Genomic DNA, 24,112 nt, shown 5'->3' with positions numbered 1-24,112 from the left:
AAAGAAGGACCAGTAGGAGACCTCTGCTCTTAGTTCTGGGGGGAGGGCGTTCCAGTGGTTCACTGGTACTGTGAGGAAACTCACCCCACCTCCTTTGGCTCTTTTCACTTTAGGTAGGGCCAAGCGATCAGCATTGAACAACCTTACCGTTCTGGTAGTCTTTGATCTCTCAATTTCCTGAGACGTGTGTTGCGGGGCAGTGTTACTCAAACATTTTTGGGTGGTCAACAAAGTTTTACAAATAATCCTTTTCTGAATAGGAAGCCAATGAGCCTTTTTCCGGCGGCGGAAATGTGGTCTCTTTTCTGGATTTTCAGCGCTGTTCAGAGGGCATTATTTTTGATTATCTGTATTTTATTTATGTTCTGTTCGGAGGTCCCAGCTAAGAGGACATTACAGTAATCCAATCTCACACCAGTAATTGCTCTGGCAATAGTAAAGCAGCTCTCTTGTGTTAGGAACTGTTTCGCTGCATTGATGAGCTTGGTGGTGTATGCTGCCAAGGAGGCCACTACACTCACTTGTTTGTTGAGCGAGAGGGAGGCATACAAATGGACACCCACTGTTTTTCCTTATGCTGAGACAGGGTTATGGATTCCATCTATCATAAAGGAGGTGAATTGGGGGCTGAGTTTCTTCAGCATAGTGGGTGAACCTACCAACAAGATCTCTGTCTTGTCATCATTCAGGCAAAAGTAGTTGGTAGCCGTCCAGGCCTGGATTGAATAGTACATTTTATTAATAGTAAGGGAGTCTTCATCATAGGCACCTGACAGGGGTAGGAGGACATGTGTGTCATTGGCATAGTTAATGTAAAATATGCCGATGTCATCCAGGAGTTCCTATAGGGGTTTGGTGAAAATGTTGTAGAGGGAAGGGGAAATGCAGGGACCTTGAGGAATGCTCCATGAAATGTGGATAGGCACGGACCCAACATTCTTGGCCATGATCAAACTTGAAAAAAAAGATGAGTTAATGTATTTCATAATGAAAGGGACTGAGGATTCTGTCTGAGCAATCTTTAATGATGGTCACTGGGCAGATGGCTCCTTTGCATCTAGATGGTTTTAGATTTCTGAGAATGTTGGCCATTTCTAGTTCAGAGGCTTCTCTAAAGTGGAGTGTACTTTGGTGATGGATGGTGGGTTGGGAGGGCTGGCATTAGCTTGTTTCTTTTACATTATATGTTGTAGTAAACATATTTTTGCACACATGGCATTTGGAATATTGGGTGTGGGAGTAGTCTCTAGCTCTCTAATGATTTTGAATATTTCTTGCAAATTGTAGTTGGCTTTAGCTATTCTAGAGTTGTAAACTTCCACTTTGGCTGCTGTAATAGCCTGCTTATATCCTATCACAATTATATAAAAAGCGATTTTAGGAAAGATCTGTAGGGTCTTTCTTCCAGATTGCTTCTGCATGTCTATTCTTAAAAGTGCAGGGCTTGGAGGTCTGTGGAGAACCATGGGTTAATGTGGCTTGTTGGTATAGGCTTTTCTAGGGAGGAGGTGGGCCACCAAGTTTACTGCTATGGTCAAGGTGCTTGAATAAATGTTTTCTAAAAACTGGGGGTCTGTAGAGTCTAGGTATTCCAGGCAAAGGGGTGAGAGGGATGGGGAGATCGACTCTTTGGAGATTTTATGGGATCTGTGTGCCACGGTAGCTCGAGGTGTAGGCAGGGAATGTAGTGGTTGTTTCAGTGAAGGGAGGGTGAAGCCAAGGATATGATGGTCTGACCATGGACAAGCGCATTGAAGGTGAGTGATCTGGCTGTTCAGGTCAGCTACCCAGTCCGAGGTTCTGCCTTCATTGAGGGTCGGAGTGAAAAAGCAATGTTTGAAGCCAAGGTCTGAGAGAATATTTGCTATGGGGGTTGCTGCAGTGTCAAGTGGGTCATAAAGGCCTAGACTGACGTTTCCCAGAAGTATGACTCTTAACATAGGCTTGATGTTCTCGCCTACAATGTGGATGAGGTCTTCCTCAAAGGTGGCTGTATGGCTTGACTGAAGGTACATAATATGTATTGTGATGGAATCCGGAAAGGCAGTTGCGAGTTTAATAGAGATGCGCTCACAGTGACCTTCTGTAGAGTTACTGAAGGGACTGATTTGGAGGGATTCCCTATAGATGAAAGCAACGCCTCCGCCTCGGGTGTTCATTCTATCACACCTAAGAATGGTGAAACCCTCAGGATGAGCTAGAGATAGAGCTGGGCCTGAGGCTTAGTATAGCAAGGTTTCTGTGATGGCCTGTAAGTCTAGTTTGTGTGCGATGATCAGTTCATTGATGTTGAGGGCATGAGCAGGGAGTGACTTTGCATTGATGAGGGCTACATATAAAATAGTGCATTGTTGGACTCCTTGGGGGAATATTGGGGTTGTAGGTGCAGAAGGTACCTTGGAGCTTAGGATTTTAGAGTTTAAGGGTGCGCTTACTTTGGTGCGAAGTTCTGAGGTGTGCACGTCATAGATGCTGATGATCCTTTTGTGGGTGAGGCAGCGATGGGTAATGGTGAGCTTCTGCAGTAAATTCTGCTGGTAGCTTGTGTTATTGGAAGGCTCAGTTCAGGTTAGTTTTCTTGCCAAGTTGCTTGATATGAGTTGTGGCCATAGTAGTTGTGGTAGTAGGGAAGCACCTAGTGTGCGTTCTAGTGCTAAGGTGTCTGTCTGTTCCTCCTTTGAGTAGATGCTGGAAGGTGGGTTGTGTTAATTCTGATTTGCCTCGAATGTATCCTGGCGGTCCTTGCTGTGGTAGTAATTGGGGTGGAGGCATCCATTCACATAGGGTTGTCGTGGAGAAAGGTGGGGGCTGTGCAGGGTTAGAAAGTGACCTGGGGGTATTAGAAATGTGGAACTGGTTTGTAGAATCATTGGTATTCTAGCATGGTAGTCTGACGGAGCTATGCTCCCGTTTGGAGGGGTGGCTGATTTTAGTGACTTAGTTTGAGCATGCTTCTTGTAGGGAGATTGTGGAGTTTGGGTTGTACTAGCTCTTTTAGCAAATCGACCGTAGACTAATGAAAATGGTGCAATTTGAGGAGCTGGTGTGGATGAGTGGGGGTAGACTTGATGTAACGCAATGGCGTTATGAAAAAGGGGAGGTTGTTTAGAGCTGAGAAAGCATGCTGGCTATTCCCTGCAGAGCGGTAATGATAATGAGCGGATATCCTTTGGCAGACCATCATCCCCATGCTGGGGGCAGTGCACATGATTTTGAGGTGGTTGAGAGGCCAGTGGGTGGGTTGGAGTGGGCGCTTGCTGCTAGCTCTGTGGTATTGGTACCGGTGATGCTTTCTGGGTGCTGGGGCCACCTGGGCATGCCAAACATTGCTCCAGATGGTAGGAAGGGGGTCGAACAGGGCATGGGAGAGGGTTGCGGGCAACGTAGACACGCATAACCATTACATGCTGCATCATAAACACTGGCCGTACACTGGAGGATGACAGGCTTACTTTCCACTGTGAACTCGTCGAGGCTGATGGGTTAAGCTGGCCCTTGGGCCACAGTGGCAAGCAGCTGAGAGCTGCAGAGAGCTTTTGGGGCCTTATGTTCTGGCCTTTCGTTTTGGCCGGCTCTGCCATTCGGGTTCGGTGGGCGGCTACATTTTCAGTCGTGGTCGGCCAATGGGCTTCTCCTGACGGTCTGGGTGCAGCACGAGGGTTGTTGCAGCCTCTGGTGTTGGCCAGCTTGGCGAGGCTTGCTCTGGACAGTTTGCAATGGGCTTCTCTGTGCATTGGAAGGGTGCTGGGGTCCCATCGTGGCAAGAGGCACAGCAGAGCTGCAGAGAGGTCTTTGGACATTATGTCCTGGCCTTTGGTCTTGGCCGGCTCTGCTATCCGGGTTCGGTGGGCGGCTACATTTTCAGTCGTGGTCGGCTAATGGTCTTCTCCTGATGCTCCGGGGGCCGGCTCTGGTGTTGGCCATCCTGGCGAGGCTTGCTAGCTAACTTCACATAGCAAATGACAGTTAACTTTTAATAAGGAACGCCTGTTCATAATGTTCTTTTGCAATTGTGTCTTAAATGTGAAAGCGTCTGTTTAAGGCACGTTTAAACTGGCAAGCAGCTCCGTATTTTCTTATTTGAAAGAGTAACTCTTGATCTCAAATATCGCATTTACATAATTGTGAAACATGCATAATGATTGGTTTTAAACAAATCCCTAGAACGGGATAGTGTGAGAGGCGTGTGCAAGATTGCAATCTTGTCGTAGTTCGGTCTTTCTGAACGTACATGCTGCAACTAGTTGGTCTTTGCGTTTGGTACTGTCACCAATTGTATATTTAGTGTGAGAGGTGTGTGCAAGATTGCCTTCTTGTTGTCCTAGTTCTGTCTTTCTGAAAGGACATGCTGCGAGTTGGTCTTTGTGTTTGGTACTTTCACCAATTGTATATTTTGAAATTCCTCCAAAGTGGATGCCAGGTTGTAAGAAGCTGAACAACGCCACTTCCTTCTAAGTTGACTTCTTGGGGACAGCTTATTTTGGAACTGTCCAGACAAGCCCAGCAGAGCAGAGAGCAGGTTTCTGCCCAGTGCCCAGGCACATAGGTCTACTCATTGCTCCCCAGACCCTCTGGGCAAGTATTCCCGGTCCCTGCCCTAGTGGTGGAACTGTACCGCACGCTGGGGTCTGGGATGTTTTGGGGATTTTATGAAGAAGGGAAATGTGTTTCACTCTAGCTTTCTCTCTCACTCTCACTCTGTTTGCACCTTCCGCTCTTTCTCTGCCAATCTCTCTTTCTATTTCTCTCTTGTTGGTCCCTGTGCAAATAGGGGATTCCCCACGCTATGCAAAGGAAAATTAACTAAGAAGAAATGCTTTAGTTGGAGCTGTTCATAGGTAAGTTTGCCCGAGGGTCGGAAAATTCTCCACATGGATTGATGGCTCTTGTGTCATAATTGGACCCGTAAGTGGCAATTTGCCTATTGTTTTGTGAAAGGCCTTTGTTCTCTGTGTCATGCTGGGTCCAACATACATAACCTTTTTTAGTAACAGTGGCTTTTTGTCTGTTTTTTTGCATGTTGAAAACTCATCGATTCTGGTTTTAAGTCACTCCATGCAAGAATGTGTTTTTGGAGACTTGAGGAGAGGAATTTCCACTGGCACACACCATCACTCTACTGGCATTGCCCAAGGAAGTCAGTGTTTGAGTGTGGTCTACTCTAGGAAACTATTCCGAACGAACTCATTTTAAAATGTACCTTCACCACGTTGCCATATTGATGGGCGAAAGAACCCTAAAGTATCACTACTATACAGAGGATATACACTTCTTGAATTTAGAAGTACTTGAAAAAATGGATGACTTCAAACTGTGCAATGCTGGATACAGGCAATGTGAATGTCTTTCGGTTGCCGTGAAATAAACCTCTTAACCACATTCTACTCAGTTTTGAAGCTTACTACTTTTGAGTTGTCAGAATCTTTAGGCTCATCCCTCCTAACTCCAATGAAATGTGTCCTGATAGTGTTGTGCGATATGTGCTTAACAACACTCAAATTGCAGCACCACATCTGTGCTGTGATTAAGACCTCAACATTGCAGTATTTCAATGAACGCTTGGATTGGTCAAGAGAGAGAGCGAGAGAGAGTGTGTGTGTGTGTGTGTGTGAATATTGCACCCTAGTAGATGTTTCCAATGTGTCAGAATAGAGACACTCACACCATTGGGACGTGAAGTGTAACTTGTATGTAATAGACACAAAAGTATTTGTGATGGTTTTCGATAAGTGTGCAAATATAATTGAACAGAATGAAGATATTTCAGTATTCTATCTGCAACACCTTTATTAATTAAATTGTTCAACAAAAACCTCAATTTGTAGCAGTTGTCATTGTTTTCTCTATATATATTTGAGTTATATATTTGTTTTTGATTAGAGGTGTGTGTGTGTTGTTGACCTTTCTGTAATAGGTATAAGGACAACACTAGAGGGCAATTATAAAGGGTTTTCATACTTTTGTCTAGTCTGACTCCCTGACACGCTGATGCGCTGAAGATGTGTCCACACCACCATGCCACGCAACATCACTGCTCACTGACACCACTACTCACTGACACTACTGCTTTCTATCGCCATTGTAGACTGTGCTGTTCAAGTTGCTGAGCCAAGGAGGATTATGGGAAGGGAGCGAAATACTAGATTGTGGGGGAGACGGAGATGAGAAGAGCTGAGTGTGTGTGGGGTTGGGGTCTCCCCAATTGAGATACGGTAGAATAGAAGTTGGTCAATCAAGAGAGTGATGGACATGTAAGGTGGTCATATGGGTTTGGGAAATGGGAAAGGAGGTAGACAGGGAGTGGAGGTTGGCTAAACGCTACGTAGTGGCAAACACAGGATCAGGGCGTGGGGGAATAGTCAGGGATCAATGGGGGGAGTACAGCAGAGGGAGGGATGTAGGACAGAACCACCCATTAAGTTGTACAAAAAAGCGAATGGAGCTGCTGGCAGCAGGGACGAGCTGATTCTTGGAAAGCACTTTTGGTAGAGAGTATCTACAGGTGGGATTCGGTGGGTGTGGATATGTAGGCCTAATAAACAGTGAGCAGGTATTTGGGGAAACTAACCTAGATCCATTAAAACCTTTCAAGCAGATACATACATTGCACTACGACCGTACTAAAAATAAAATTGTGTTCATGGCTTATAGACCCTCATTATGGTGTTCCATTAATATGTGTGTAATATGGCAATTGTTAACGCTACTGTATACCTTAATTCAGAAATACATCGGCACAGTACAAGTGGTATTTCATGAAGCAATACTGCTTAAAGTAGTAGAGCAAAAATGCCACATGTGGTATAACTATGCAATGTAATATCCTTAACACATAAAACCCACCAACATGCCAGCCTCTCCATGTAATAACACTTATCATGCTTACTATATCACACATGCCAGAATAAAATACCATGGCAAGTAAGGAATAGCTAGTCTGGCTGCAACAAAATGCAAATCTAGCCACGTAATAACACACACCATCCTTGCTTATCATAGATTGCCAGCAAAAAAATGCTGCTGTTGCTGCACCCGACATCGTACACCACAATCCGCTTCACAGCCCTACAGAAATAGATGCACACACACACATTCACACAAGATGCACATGCTCATTGACACACAGCATTCATGCACTCACACATTTAAGCACACACTACATGACATCCCACAATACAATACATCTTACTTGCAACCCTGGTTTGCACTCTGCTCCCCGAACTGAATGAAGAGTAACCTGGAAGCAAAGAGTTCTTGCTGGTTCCTGCACATGTGCAGAGGATCAGGAGTACTGAATTGTCATTGCCTCAATCTGTATGTGCAGGGAGGCAAACAAGCAACCTCTTGCACATTTAGATATGCAGTTCCCCAGCCAGCATCCCCAATAAACCATGCAAGGTTGGGGAAGCAAAACACTCTTATCCTTGTATGGTCCTTTGGGGTTCTATGTTCATTTATCAATGGTCATTTTTTCGATGGGTTTTTTGCTGAATTGTTTCCCCCCCCCCAGACCCCTTATTAATTAAACTTCATTCCCTGTCCCGAGCCCCTTAAATACCCTTCTCCACACCCCTCTATGTTTTTCGTTGAGAGTTTTCACCGAAATGAATGGCAAACATCCCATCGAAGAAATTACTGTTACTGAACATTGTACCGTCCTTTGCATATGTGCGCATGGATACTAAACTGTCAAAGGGCACACATGTGGTCCTTTGGTTGTTCAGGCCAGCCCAGGAGCGCTCAGTGTTTCAATCGGGCTGCTGCGGCTCTTCCATGATGGGCGATGATTTCAAAGGGCTCACTATTATTTTTTCATGAGCCCAGAAATCATGTGAAATGTTGAAATATATTATTCTTCACGATAATCCGTAAGTGTTTACGCCAGTTACAATGGTATAACCTAAATTAGGGCGTACTGCTCCACTTAACCTAACCTCTCAGCATAGCCCTTCGCTGAAATGCACGGAGTGTTACCTTATCAATCCATAAAGGGACGTAATGTAATGTGTTCCAATGTTGACTTTACTCGGATAGTCTTTCCTCCCTCAAACATGTATTTTTTTCTTTTTTTTTCAGGCGTTTTCAAATGTCTCATCAAACAACCAGCTTTCAAAGGTTTTCATCATCCAAGATAAAGAGCGTCGTTTTAAAATCACTCAAAAAATAAAGCAATTCTGAACTCAGACGCTGCGCATACTTTAAGCAGCAGGAACAGCATTATTTCGATTACTTCTGGAGTCACTCGCCTCCTTCATCCTTTCTGCAAAAGGGGAATTTAAGGACATCATGACAAATCAAGAGAACTGGGTCAATCTGAGCCCTGCAGAATTCTCCCAGCTTCAGAAGTATGCGGAATGTAAGTCCCAAACACACACACACAGGGTTTGTTAAATGCAAACTGCTTTTCCGACTCTAATTGAAGTGCTTTACTCATTGATAATTCATTTTCAGCACTCTTTGCATAATTTAAAGACAAAATCAGAGAAGATAAACGCTAGCAGCTAGCTTATTGCCGATTTGGAAAGGGCAAAGTATATTACAGGAATTAATTTGGGGTCATCCGGGAGACAGATATACTGTTAGTGGCACCTGATATCCTGGTCATTCCGGGATATTCCATGTGCTGGCAACGGCGGTCATTCCCCATTCCATGGAGGACTCGATGCGAGAGTTGCAGGTATTTCCAGCACTGGTAATGCCAGTGTCATAAATACCTGCTGTTTAAATCAGGTTACCCCTACCAGCAAACTTCTACTGAACCGGTCTGGAAAAGTGCCAGTATATGGAAATGATTTACTTTTTTTCGCACCGATCATTGGTAATCATTATATGTTTGTCGGATACCGGCAAACTGACCTACTATTTCCACCGCCTGATATCCCAGAATTTCCAGGGTATTACAGGTGGCAGAAAGGGCAGTAAATCCCCATTCCATTGGAACCCATAGGACTCCATGGAAGGGGTTAGCAGTATTCCTGGCAGCGGTAATACCAGTGCTAGAAATACCAGCTGTTTTTTGCCAGTGGGGCGCAGATTTACCTCCAGCTCTTGGCTGTACAGAAATCATTGACCCCCACTGGCAAACGTGACGTATGATCTAAGGCCTGACAACTCTAAGATTCATTAGTAGTCAACTGGGTTGATCTTTGTAACATAATGCATTCTCGTTTAAGACATCCTAGGTGCATTTGCCTGGTTTTATAGCAACTTGTACAAGGCACAAGTCACAAAGCAGTTTATAGCATGCACGTTTTCGTGGTTAGCCAGTGACCAAGACATCTGATAAACAAAGAGGGAATGTACCCTTTGCAATGCCTAGTAGTGAAATGAAATGCATCTAAATCGATCTGTTTCATGTGGGTGAACTATAAGGAGCTATTGTTCTCACATCATGGCTGTCATCTACTTGCGCACATGCACACTAAACATTGGATTGTAGGTGGTTCCTTGCGTTACTACAGCTGAAACGATTACACAATACTGTATCAAAGAACATACAGGTAGGATGCTTGGGTGTCGGTTGCTGCTCTTCTATTTCTCAAAAATTCCATGGAAAAAAAATATACTAACCTCTATGTCTATTAAAAAAACAAATCTTTGGTGGAGTGAAGTGTGCAGACTCATGTGTTTATCCCCTTCTGTCATCATGTGTTGTATTCCAATTAAATCAGAGGTTGATTACACTAACATAGGTTGATCAGTTGAAGCCTTCATGGTCACATATGCAATGTTTCTAATGACACTTCCTTTCATGGCACCACATACAGATACTGTTTGCAGGATCTCATTGCATATTTAGAATATTAGTTATTTGTTCATAAATCTAAGGATCATTTCGCTGTATTATAAAAGAAAATCTCTCACAAAGGTGCAAATCTCATGAGTGAAGAATGTCATGGCTTGGCTATGTGTCCTTCGTGAAAAATATGGCATACTGTTTGATAAAAAGAGGGATACATCCAACACAAGCAAATAGTGTAAGGAAATGTATTTCTCTGAGTCTTGTGTGTTCACTGGACGGTAGGTTGGGATATAAGTGGGTTCTCAAAATGGACAACCATGACTCCGTAGGCAATCCTTGGCTCACCTGAGGTGCGTGTGGTAAAGCAACCTCGACCAATCTCTCAGGAGTGGGGCTGGGAGGGCGAGATACAAGTTGACACCGTCACACTGAATGCAATTGCTGCCCAAGCAGTCACATGGTTTAAATGATGAATATCTCGTATTATTAGCAAGGTTTGATGTAAACAGGTCTGAAAAGGCTGTATGTAAAAAGTTATGAAATCAGTTCACATTTAAACACGCCAAACCAGTACATGAGCATATTCAAGAGTAAATAACGTTCGTGGTTTGGGGGTAACTCTGTTGTCATCATACATTTATCCTTCACTGTGGTTCATCTATATTCATATGTGATTAAGAGGGAGCCCCATGTGGTTGACAGATATTCCTTAAGCTGATGGTGTTGAGCTATCTTGGTTTGCAGGTCTAAGCCTTTCAAGGTCCTGTTTGATGATAAAGAGGTGGTCCTAACTCTGAGCTGCGTTAATCTTGCAGTCCATGACAATGTATGTATGATTTTCCCTAGCTAATGCTTTAATCAGGGATGGTTGGTTCTTCATGGTCCAATTCATAATTATCCTGCATTTAAATACATATCTCAAAAATATGATATTCGCTTTTCGAACCCAAGGGCTTTTCAAACAATGAACTATTTTATGGTCACGGTCCATTCGAGTCTTTTCCGATGGATGTGTCCCTCCTCTGTGTGATCATGCTCAGCTGCAGGCAGGGTAAATGTTTCCATACCCTGTGGATCCATAGTAGACCACCCACCCAGGCTCAGTTGCAATGCATTGCTTCCCCTGGTGGTAACAGATGAAATAAGGCACATCCCCAGTACTAGGAGGCCGATCAGAGTGGCTCTGAGGGTGGATAAGCACCCTCATGCGAGAGTAACACCAGATAAGGTGTGTTGTCTTCTCTTGAAAGCTGCATGTCTCTGACACTTCTAGCCGTGGGTCACTTTATTTGCTTTGAGAACAACATTCCAGCAGAAGGTTAAATCTGGGTCCTTGACTGGTGGTACTCATAGGGCACATCATGATTGGTCCTGCAGTTAGCAGGGAAGAGAGCACCCATCCTGACCCCGGTATTCAAATTTATCAGGCAGAACCTCAAGTTTAGGAGTTTAGGAGATCTTAAAAGATCTTTAAAGAGCCTTAGGATGGATCCTTGCTATGTTGTTGGCCGATGCCACATCTTGATTATAATTCTAAATAATTAGAGCTACGATTCCATATTTATTGCAAACTAGGCTGAGGGTAGATGGTCTAAAATGCACTCATTCGGTTTGATCCATTAAACACCCTTTCTGTTCTGGGCACACTGTTACTTTTGCTGGATTCTCCATTTGTGGATTTGATTAAGATGCCAGGCATTCTAGTCTCACTGCCTGGAAAAGGTTGTGAATTGATAAGCCTCTGAGGCCAAACATGTGCATCATTACCATGTACTGCAGCATTGATTCAAACATATTCTTCCATAGGAATATGGTGATGGCTGTGAGACATCACCACTGAATTTTAGAAAGGGGAGATTTTGCTTAATCCCTGGAAAAATATGTCTGCAGTCTCTCAAATGTATAGACACTACAAACAACCAATGTTGGTTCTCAGATATATAATTGGTAGGGTTACATTAGTAAGGAAACACATCGTACATGGTGAAAACACTGTTCTATGGAGTTAGGGTCTATCTTTGCACATGAGGGATTTTGCATTTTAATGGCAGTTTAGCAATTATCAAGAGAAAAGTTCAATCATAGAGGTGAGTCATGTAGGCTCATCAAAAGGAAACGCATGGGCAATGCCACAGAGCTGAAATGTAGATGTTTTGTCTTGCAGTTATTACACTGAATACAGTTGAAGCTTTTCGCATATTGTAAAATGAACCTTCCTTCTATATTTGCGGGTGGATTTGATGGCAACAGCTACATCCCACAAGAAGCAATTCTACATAACGAAATGCAAATGCTGTAAAAGATTAATCGGAATTTTCACTGTGGAATGGGTATATGAGGGATGACAGCTGTGATTCCTATGCCAGCAATGTGGGAAGTCATGTTGGCTTCTTAGACAAAGAGTTAGTGTACCCCCTTCTGTAGTCTTCAACCTACCCACTTTGTATTTTGTTGTGGATCTCGGCACCCACTCCTAACCCATGAGTCTCATCATCCGTAAAAGGGTGGCCAAACAGCATATTGGCTTTTTCTAATTGAATAGTAAATCACAGGTCACATAGACTCACAGGCAATCACTGTACTTAAAAGACACACTGAAGCCAGTTCCAAAGATAGACCCCAGCCAAAGAGAAGTACATAGAGCACTTATCATACAGTAAAATAATGATGTAATGGAAAAGGCTGCCATCACAAAATAATTGTACAAGTTGAAAGGTGCTACACTATGGCAATACTAGACAGCCGCAAGCATGATAGTCACTGAACCCAAGGACACATGTATATGCAGTTTATAAATGAACAAAATCCAAATTTGCTGTAGTACATTCTCCCAGGATTGTGGACACTGGCCATAGCTGCATGCCACAAACAGTGTCCCACTGTCCCATTATGGGTGTAAAGTGGCCACTGGGCCAGTCTGCAGTTTGCCTGGGGAACCAGCAGAGGAAAGGAGAAACAAGGGAAGAAGAAATGAGAGAATAAAATCGAGGACAGGAAACAGGAAGTTGTTGGTTGTTTGTGTTAGGTCAAGGGCAGAGCATGTTGAACAAGAGACCAGGCAGAGGTACAAGAGCATTAAGAACAAACATTGAAGGAGAGTACAAAGTAAGATATTGGTAGGTGTGAGTGAGTGGTACTTGTGTTTGCGTGTGTTTGATAGATGGAATTTAAGCAGTGAATTGAAGGGTGCCTGGGGAAGTGAAAGGAGGGTGACTGAGGGAGAAGATGTGGTTGGAGTGAGTAGTAGTTTGGATAGTGGATTGAGTAGTAGTGTGGAAAGAGTAGTAGTACTAGTGGGGAAAGGGTATTCGTGGTGTGCAAAGGATAGAAGTAGTAGAGTGGAGTGGGGGGAGGAGAGGAGTGATAGGGACTAATATAGGAAGTTGGAGATAATTATGTTAGTGAGAAAAATAGGAGGGACAGAAGAGGAATTGTCAGGGGAGATAGAAGATATGGCGGGTTGAATAGGAGTGAGGAGACTAGGATATGGTAAGGGAGAATGACAGCTAGACATAGGGTGAGAAATGAAAAGTGTGTGAGGATAAGATCATGTGGGGTTTGAATGCTTGAAAGGAACAAATCCATCACCTACATCATCTTGGGAATTTTAGAGAAGGGGCCTCCTAGATTGTTCCCTGAGGGAGTCCTAGGCAGACGAGGTGTTCTGCCTTTAGGCCATCATGCTTGAAGAAGACACATTTAGTAGAGTTTCCAAACAATAGTGAGCATCCTAAGGTTGAGGGACACCTTGGTTAGTGAGGGAATGCCTATCTCCAGACTAGAGCTAGAGAGGGAGGACCCTTTGCGAGCCAGCCTCTTGACTACAAAATAGTAAGAACCCTTGAATTGTCATCAAGAGTTGATGGGCCTCATCACGAGTTGGCTGGTATTCTGGCATATTTTCCGCCGAGCGGTATTTGCGCTAATGCCTCGATGTCTGGCGGATACAACGCCAGATCATGAGTCAGCATGCACATGCACTCGTCCATGGTGTTAACGCAAATAGCGCCTGGTGGAAAAAGTGGCGATGAACCTGATGAACCCATAAATCCAGCGAATATTACGCTTCCGCCGAGCCACAGCGCTAGTAGCGCACGCTATTAGCTTGTGCTATTAGCGCCGCCAGAAAGGCGTTACCGCCGGAACAGGAAATAAAGTGGCGGCCATCTTGGAAATCACAATCCACCAAAAACGCTGTCCCTGTAAGCCATCCACTCCTCCAAAGCTTTGGCAGCCTTGGACAGGGTGCGAAAACCAAAGTTCACAGACTTGGAGCTTGCCATACTTGTTGAGGAGGTTCTGGGACATCAGGAAGAGCTGTATGGTCTCCAGCAGCGCAATACAAGTGCACAGAGGTGAGCACAGATCTGGAGACAAGTGAGCCAGAAGGTGTCAGTGGTGGGACGTATGCCGAGGGATGGGGAGGATTGCCGCAAGCGGCTTTACAGTTCTGTGTCTGTGGTCTCCTGGCCCAGCATAGGGGCGAGAGCATGGGGATTGGAGGAGGGCCAGCACCACCACCACCCGAGTTGACACCTTGGGAGGAGCAGATGACCATCCTCATAGACATGGGCAAAATGGAGGGAGTCGTTGGAGCGGAGGCAGGCACCGGTACCCAGGAGGCTGCAGGTGAGTACACCCCCTCTGCAAACTGCATAATCATGTTAAGCCCACCCATCCAATCCCAGTATGTGGTTGCAATGTTTGTGATGCAACGCAGCCACCCACTCACTGTAGCCTAGTGCCACCTCGTACCATAAGTACCTAAAATGTATCAACCAAAGCCCCAAGGGAAAGACATCCATGGGCATGGCACAGCAACATGATGTGTGGATGTATATCAAAGCCCCCCCCACACACAGCGACATGGGAGCTGTGCATTCACAACAGACATCTGAAGATGTCACACCAACATGTCCAAGCAGTGTCCCTCTCCTGTAGCACGTTCCACCAATGACAACATGCGGTCTGACAAATATGCAATGGCCAAGCATGATAGAAACTGTGCCCCTACCCACTGGAAGGCATGAAATGCATTATACAACTGTAAGCTGCCCTCAACTCATACAACACCCTATGTGCCCCGCATGCATGCACCGATCATTGCAGGGCAATGATGATGGTGAAGCAGCATCCACATCCAACTGTATGTCCCAACGCGCATCAACCAGCACCACCAGCCCGCAAAGGGACCGGAATGAGAAGGCAAGATGCAAGACACATCCTAAATCACCCCACCGAAGCACACTCACACCGATGCAACATCAACAAGGCCGCAGGGCATCAGCACCTTGAACGCCGAGAGCTAACATGGGCATTCAGGATGTGGAGGGAGCCACCAGTGGGTCTAGCTCATATGAGGGCCACACATCCCCTGTGGTACGACACAATGTACTGGTGCACTCACCCAGCAACAATGCCACTCATGAAATGGGCACACCTCAAGAGAGCCCGGAGCACATGCCAGTGGAAGCACACACTCCCCATGTACCTGTGCAGTTATGCCGTGCCCGCCCACACGTGCGTGATGTGGACACACTGTTTTATGGTTCCCCTGAAGGCAGCCCCTCCAACCACAGCAGCCCATCATATATGCTGCTATGTCCCTCAACAGCTCCCCTGCCACACACGCAGACCTGTCAGTACAATCAACAGCACACCTGACAGACCCATCACCACGGTACCTGTTGTAATGGGGCTGCTGGATGTGATGGAGGCTTGGTAGCTGAGAATCGAGGCCATGTCTGTTGAGCACAACCGCCACATCAAGGCAATAAGCTGTGCCATACGCAATGCTGCCAAGACCATGGCACGTGATAATGCGCACACCCGTAGAGTGGTGGAGGGCTGTACAGCGGCCCTGACAGGATTTGGACAAGTATGCAAAATGTGTGCAGGCCAATCTGCACATGCTGAGGAGATGTGGGAGGCAAACAATCTGCTCCGCCAGCAGCTGCAGTTTTCAGGAGCTATTCCATTTACCTCTACAACACCCACAGAGGGATGCCTGGAGGCTTCTCCCAGGCACTGTTCCCTGCACAATCTCCCACGCTGCTCACCAGAGGTACCCAGACGTGGGAAGCGCCCACGACCATCCTAGATGGCCATAGCACAGTTGTGCCGAGCCCCGGGCACATTTACTCACTTGCACTGTTTTTTGGGGAATTCAGAGGGGGGAGGGGGGATTGTGTGTGTGTGCTGGGGAATTCACAGGGGGGAGGGGGGATTATGTGTTGTGGAGTTCACAGTGGGGAGGGGGGATTGTGTGCTGGGGAGTTCACAGGAGGGAGGGGGATTGTGTGCTCGGGAGTTCAGAGGGGATAGGGGGATTGTGTGCTGGGGAGTTCACAGGGGGAAGGGAGATTGTTCAACTAATAATAAATCATGTTCATTATGCATACAAATCATGGACATTCATGATTGTGGTAAAGTGATCTTTATTTTAAAAGTGATATGTGTTACACGTGTTACATGTACCCATCCGCAAGATCAAGAATAATTGTTGATTACGGCCTGTCTGGCCAACCTCGCCTCCCTCACCTCATCCCTGTGTGCATGTGCCCCGGCTTTGGGCACATTTTCATCATCACTCCCATCCCCAGGTGGCTGGTCATCAGCATCGGGGGGCAGTGACACATGCGAGTGACAGCAAATGTTGTGCCGCATGACACAGGTAAGTACGATTTTACCAACTTTCTCTGGTGCATACATCAATGCCCCTCCCGTACGGTCTAGGCACCGGAAGTATGCCTTCAGCAATCCAAATGCCATTTCCACACAGATGCGTGTACGCCCATGGGCAATGTTTTATGCCAGCTCAGCTGGAGTGTGTGGATTACACATAGGGGTCATGAGCCATGTGTAATGTAGGTATCCTGAATCACCTGCAGGGGAGAGAATGCAGACATTAGGCCAATTGTGGTTCAGTGGGTGTATAAGGCGCAGACATCATTGACATTGGTAGCAGATTCAATTTATGTGTTGAAAAGGTCCATGCTATCTCAGTGCAATGTGGTCATACATCCTTCACCTTCCAGGACATGCACGGGCTGTGGTTTACATGCAGCAGTGTATCAATTAACATGTTAAAGCTTATGTGTGTCACACTCATGTAGTACAAGTATGCTACATTTCATATACCTACTTTCATTGTGGTGTGTGCTGTGCAAGGTGCAGTATTCAATCAATGGAGTACTTACTGCATGAACTACCCCTGCGTCTAAATGCCACAGTATCTGCATGTTCAGGTGACATGTTGTTAGGCCATGTGTTGTGGCATTTGCTATGGCTGTTGTTGCATTTGCTACTTGGCTCAATCATGTATATTTGGCCAGGCATGGGATAGGTCACTGTCTCAGGAATGGTCATTGTCGTGACTCTAACTACTCGTGAATGGTGGTTTTGTGGATGTGCCTACATTAGCACTCTCTTGGCATGACTGTCTGTTGCCCAACGGCGGATATCTCTTCTGTGTCAGGGTGAGGAGCTGCACTGCGACTCTCACAAGATGCTTTGTGGTAGTTGGGCTGTACTACTCACGGCTGTAATAGCACCGGCGGCATTTACAGTTGTGATCTGATGGCACTAAAACCGTTTCCGCCAGATTTAAGGGTTACCGCCCAACTCGTGATAAGGCCCGATGTGTTCTTGAGGATATGTGTGACACATTGTCATTTACCCAACTGTTATTTATTGTCCCAACGTTGTAGTAAGGCATATAGCAGTGATACATTACCATGCCACTGGTGCAACCTGTTGCAGTGTTTCTAGCAGCATATTGATTAGGCTTCTCAATCGTGAGGACCACCATTTTAGTAAGCTGCATGACTTATTGCTACTGCTTGCTATATTGATCAGATCCTGTGATGTTGTTGACTCAACTACAAGAAGTGAGTCTTGTAGAAGCATCTGTGAAATTAAGGTAGTGACCACATTTGCGAGTGCAAAGGACTAAGCATTGTAAAAAACAAACACTGAAGAACTAAGCATTGTTAAAAAAAAGAAGCATCATCAATCTGCTTTAGAAGCTGAGGACCTGGCTAGAACATCATCAGGCCATTTGTGAAGAGGTTTCCAGTGATTTTGCAGGTGTTTAGCATGGGGTCTATGGACATGATTCTTTCTTCATCTTCCATTGTTCGGAATTTTCAGGATCATTTTTCAAATAGAACGATAGAAGCAAAAAAAACGAAAATGCCTGTAATTATTTTAGTTTAACGTACCTGGCCCCTAATGTTGGTGTCCAGATTGCTTTGAAGCATCTGTTTCTTAATTATACACATGGCAGTTTAGTGGGATTCAATAGAAAATAGGAAACAATTGGGGTCAAAGCTTTTGGTTTTATGCTGCGGGTCAGAAAACAATGCTTATTGCAGTCATTAGAGAAAGAGGGTAAGTGGGCTGCAAGCTGAAAGAAGGTGTCATTAGATATATTCAACCAAAAACATATTTGTCAAGAAATATTTCTTCAAGGAGACATCCTTATGTAATTGGGGGACTAGATCTTACCAGGAGTTAGCTGAAGGAATGTATTGGTGCAATGAGCACCAAAGAGGATTATATAGTTCCTTTTTGAAGTACTGGCAAAGGACCAGAGATCGGACCAGTCCAGTGTAGGGAAGATAGAGAGTAAATGTTGTATTTGCTGGATTGGGTTCCTTGCTGAAGCCATGAAATTAAAATCCACCTACAATGCACTTTCATTGTTCAGCCTACCCGGAGGCCTTAGACTCAATAGATAGGTCAATAAGCTGTCAGATCCGGTAAAGGGATTATCTCGGGATATGCTCCAAGTCCTAAATCCACAGAATCTGGCATCTGATGCAAATGGTTTGAGTGTGATGTTTATGAATGAGGGTGAGGCGGCATATATTATACAAAATGGTAAATTAATATAGGCTGCTTCTTGATGTGTGCCATTATGCAGATACATGACCTAACAGAGTGGAATGAATGGTCAGCTGGCTAGCATGCAAACTGGGAGAGTCTTCAACATTTGTTATCTTGATGTACTGTGGCCAGTGGAGTGGCTCCTGGAGTGGCTGTCCTGGCGAATGCATGGGTAGATTTGCACCTCACTTTATTCTCTCTGTTGGCAGCAAAACAATGATGGGCCTTAAACATAGATGGATTTCAACTGGTGGCTATGCTGAATCTTGGCACATGGTTTGCTTTTGAGATATCGAGTGACCAACTGGGTGACTTGCTGGGTTATTTAGTACTTGAGTGAAGAACATTGTCTCACCCGCTTTGACCTTTAATCTTGACCTGGCCTTGAAGATGGAGGGCCAGATTCACTTCTCACCTCTTTCTTCGAGCGATCGTCAGGCCTTAGGGTTCGCCTTGTACTTCTTATATCCATTTCAAATAGTGGTCCTGCTAGGCGTTGTGTTGATTAAGCAATGGGTCTGTGTGTGCCTGAGCTATATGTTTTCTAGTGGAGTGCCCTAATAATATTTTTAGAACCTACAAAAAAAGTAATATCTGTATTTATCATCCCTCCCAGATCAAAGTAATTTTAGGATAGAACATACCTTTGTAACATAGTGGACAACGCAAAGAGGGTGTTCGCTAGGCAAATTACTTGAATTCCTGGTTCTAGAACTTTAGATTTTATTTTGACAATTTTTCTTTTATTTTCTTTGATAGGATTTGGGTATTACGTTGCTGTCAATACAATAGAGTGGCTAAACCCAGTATCCGCTGTTGGGCCACCTACCTAGGTGAAAAACGACTAAGTCTCTCCCTGACTTACTGTTACCTCAATGTAAGTGCTCTACCTCACTGCATCTACACCATTTAAAAACAATAGAATTTGGACTTGTAACGCCACCCAATTGTATTAATCTATAGCCCAATCTATCTGAACTTAATAATAATAATTCCAGCTAAAAAAGAACTATTGTCATGGCAATCTCTAATTATAGAACTGTTAACAAACCCTTCATTTCTGCATTTTATACTAAAAAAGCACTGAGAGAGTAATTGTTTTGTCAGATGAGCACATCCATTTCCGGCTCATTCCCTTAAAACGTCATCCGGTTTCAGTGGCATTCATCTTGTTGGACCATTTTATTCAGGACAGGAACATACAACTATACAACTTTATATCTGGGAAAATTACCAGACCTTCATTGTGATGTTTCTTTCAGCATGTAGCCAGAACAGTCTGCACTATTATTATGTGCTCTGGTTCTTGCACTTGCCACCAATATGCAGCCCAACTGTGCATACTAGGTTTAGCCGCTCCATGAGATGATTTACTGTCTTTTGTGAGGGACATGTACCTGGGAGGCAGGTTACATGAGTTAGGAGTTTTCCTCTCTTTGTGTGTGTAGTATTGATAGAGTATTTGGGCATCAGAAAGAGTGTTGTGGTTCCCCCGTTAGGCCTTATTGTTTTTAAGCTGCCAATACAATAACAGCAAGATTTAAATTGGTCCTTGGATGGGTGAATTGCAGAGGACTTTAGGAGTGCACCAATGGGCAGGCGGGGTGTGGCAGATCTAACAGTACATGTGCCTAGATGAGTAATTGGGTAAACACCTGCAGGTTTAAGATGTTTCTCTACAAATTAAAGACATGTGCTATCCTCTGAACTGTCGATGCAAAAAGGAGTTGATATGGGTCAAACTATCCATCAGTAATATTGTATTTAACAGGGATCCCTCTAGTTCTCATCTCTCAGTAAAGTCTCAGGCATGTAGCACCCATTACTCCTATTAATGCGTTTTTGGGTGTATAACTCATAGAGCACGTCCTGGTCCTCAAAACGCAGTTTCAGGGATATACTACCCAGCACAGTTCTTGAGTCTCAGATCACAGTCTCAGGGATCAAACGACCAGCTCACTATTTGCAATTTTTCCAGGGATATAATGCTCTGCTCATTTTGTTCAGATGCAAATAATTTAGTGCCCAGCACTTTTCTCTCAGGGGATATAGTGTTAATCTTACTTTTAAGGGAAGGGGTGGCTAGATCACTCCTCACAGGTGCCAGGAATATAGTGCCTCTTGACACTCTCAGACCTTTCATCTCCTAACCTTTTAATGCACTGCCCAATTAGCCCCAAGACATACCACTCTTCGTTTTACAACTCCTCCAACCACCCCCTTCACCCCAGAGCCATCATGCCTTATCCTCTGGAAAGTGCACCTTGTATAGTCCTTAGGCCAGATATGACTCTCAGATTGGCATGGTAAGTCAGGTGTTTCTCTACTCTCTGCCTTAAAAATTTGAACTTTGGAATTCATGTGCTGTGTCTATTAGACAGTTCAAACGACTCCTTTACAGATTGCCCACCCCACCCATTTTTTCTGGGAAAGAAGGAATTGTGCTTGGGGCAGTTTGATTTCCAGAGGCTCTTTGTTATCCTTCATTCTATGAATTTTGTTTTGAGTATCACAATTGCTTTGGAGATCTGTACAATTGTTTGTGTGTGAAAATCAAGCTGGTGAATAGCCTGTAGGTATTGTTTCTCACTTTTGTCTTCCCTTCTGAGTGTACGGAATCACAGGGTTGCCGGAAAATGGCTTGCCCAGGATATGTGTGTCTCAGCCCTTGCATCTATGCAATAGAAATGTGGTTCCCCTTGAAATAAAATGTTGTTGAGAATCCCATAGAGCCATAACTTTACTGACCCCCATTTTCTGACTATTTGGAGGAACTTTATGTGCAATGGAACAGTGAATGGAAAACATTTAAATCTGGGGGAAAAAATTATTAAAAACAGAAAAGGAACAGAGAAAACAGAATATTATCAAACATGAGAACATAAGAGGTAGAAAAGGCAACAATTAAAATAGTAGAGAGAGTCAATAAAGGGAGACCAAAAAGATGGACAAAACGGAAGAAAGGAGGGGAGCTGCAGCAGGATAATACTGACTGGTAATGGTGAAATGGCAATACACTTTGTTTAAAGGATGGATGACAATAACACAACATGATCTTTAAGTGACTCTCTTAAGAAATATTACCTGAAAGGAAAAAGAATCAACTTAAAGAAAAAGATTTCGTTGGACCTTGAGTTAAATGATATCATCCTGATATTTTAGGCCTGTTTGAGGAAAAGCATTGTCACCAAAAAGTGCAAGTACAAAACCTTTCACTGTGTGTGGCTAAACCCACACACTTTTGCCTTCTTCTATGATTACTGACAGTGGGAACAGAGAAAGATTCATGCAATGAGGCAGTGCTCATCAAGGACCTGCAAGCACAGAGTTCCCCAGCCTCCACATCATTAGTATAACATTTCTCAAAACCAGTTTGACAAGCAGGCAAATGCAACTAACCACAAATGTGTCACATCCCACATTTAGTACATATACAAGATCATAATGATGCTCAAACCACTTTTACTGAATGAACTACATGGGAACACACAACATACATCGGTCAAACACAACACTAATGAAATACAAGTATTATTCCGTTATTCTAATAGGAATCAAAAATAGTCAACAAGGCAACAGTACATGAAAATAGACGTGTCAAGAAAACAATGGACATCTACAATTGCCAAAAGGAACATGGCAGAACATGCATATTTCTGGTTAATTCAAAAAATATCCTTGCTCTTGTCCAGGTTCCCCTCCCCAAATTTAAAGACAACTCACCTAAGTGCTCTCATGGTCTTGTGAATATACTCACCTGATGCAAATCATATCATAACATATCATACCATATATCAAATGATGAAGAAATACCTGCATTTTTTCACCCCACTGCTCATCAACAAATCCTGACCGAAACAAAGCATTAAACATACAACCCGCATCATGGGCAGGCAGCATCACAAGGTTAAAAATGTGGTTATAAATCTCTAGCTTTCCAGTAATATATTAACCTTGCACATACCAGAAGGGGGGCACATATTTACAGAATGTTCCACAAGCACAGGAAAACAGTATTTGACATTGACCACAAATGCATACAGAAATATTGACTCAATAGAAACCTTGCACAACACCTCGATACCATGACATTGGATGGCATCCAGGCCTCCAGATAAGGTGGGTACTAGGCCTTTTTACGCATCTTTTTACGAACATCTTGCAAATACAACAGCTTTATTATTTTCCTGGGTACATTTACACACAGGTTTAGAGCAGAGGGCAGTGCAAAGGTCAGGTTACTTGATTAAAATCAAAAGAAGCCTCCTACTTTCTATCTACATGGATATAATTGCAAGCCACATGGATATAATTGCAAGCCACATCTGAAACAGAATGTATTTCTTTGAAGCCCTTCAAAAAAAGAAACTTCACACTGTGATAAAAGGAATGGGTTCTTTCCATTCAGCTTTAGAAGCACTGTGCATAATTTCCTAGAATTTTAGGATTGTATAATTAGATGGAAAACTAAGTTGCAATTGAGAATTAATATTTTGTAAAAATATTATGCTTTTTTTCCAGTGAAAGCAAACCAGTATTGCACAATTGTATTTTTCAGAGTTCTGGTGCTGTGTGCAGATCATTTTTATACCGATAATCTAATTTACACTCTATTTATAAGTGTGTAAAATGATGACTATGCACAGTCTAGATTACATCCATTCAACCTTGCAGTAAATGGGGTACATTACTATAAATGGTCAGTGGCAGCAGAGTCTTTGCTCAAGGGTGAGTGATTGTCATTACACCAATCAAAGGTGAACTAGCCTCTCAAATTGTCAAGACTACAATTAAAACATCCAAAACCTGACTCTCCAGGAAGTGCAAGCGCTGTACAGAAACAAACCAATGAAAGTTACATTTGTAATTGAAAGAGAAACTCAGCAAAACCTGTCCCTGTGATAATCCAGATAGGTATTTAACTTCATGTAGTGCTTTATAAATGGTTTGTATAACATCTAGGTACTGTGATTATTATACCTCAGCCGATACTCAGTTAACCGACCTCTGAAGGTTGTTAGCCAATAAGATAGCTCAGCCCGTTGAGCACTCATTGCTGCAATCTGTGCGTGATCTGTATGGTGCAGGCTCGAATCCAGGCAAGTCCAACTCAGCCTTTCATCCTTTCAAGGTTGATAAAGGAGTACCAACTTTGGTTTGGTGATAATTGTGATAAATATGTTCTATGTACAGCGCTTGGCCAAAAGTGCTATATACATAACCATTTGACCATTAGATTAGATGTAGAATTAGGGAGTCATTGCCCATCGGCACTGTTGTATCATAACATTGGCATACCATTAGGTAGTAATAGCTCCAGAAAATGAGGACTCATTAAACATCAATTCTGCTATCGAACCTCAAAACACACAATACAATTCAAGTTTGCTTTACTACGTAATTGGCTAGGTTTTTGTGATTTCAACATTTAAATATATACAGGAGAGATCAAATGGCCAGACCTTAGAGAAATAATGAAAG

General features: G+C 43.8%; 1 protein-coding gene across 1 annotated transcript in view; it reads left to right on the top strand.

The window, feature by feature from the left end:
* Positions 1-24,112, top strand: part of DGKB (diacylglycerol kinase beta) — a 3,560,883-nt gene that overhangs the window by 284,752 nt on the left and 3,252,019 nt on the right. The window contains exon 2 of the mRNA XM_069648599.1: positions 8,077-8,356. Coding sequence (XP_069504700.1) covers positions 8,287-8,356 — 70 coding nt within the window. The 5' untranslated portion in view covers positions 8,077-8,286. The remainder of the gene's footprint in view (positions 1-8,076; positions 8,357-24,112) is intronic.

Source organism: Ambystoma mexicanum, chromosome 2q (assembly GCF_040938575.1).
Source record: "Ambystoma mexicanum isolate Mex_15411 chromosome 2q, UKY_AmexF1_1, whole genome shotgun sequence".
NCBI lineage: Eukaryota > Metazoa > Chordata > Amphibia > Caudata > Ambystomatidae > Ambystoma > Ambystoma mexicanum.
Note: the sequence above shows the minus strand (reverse complement) of the source record. Positions and strands in the feature narration are given on the sequence as shown.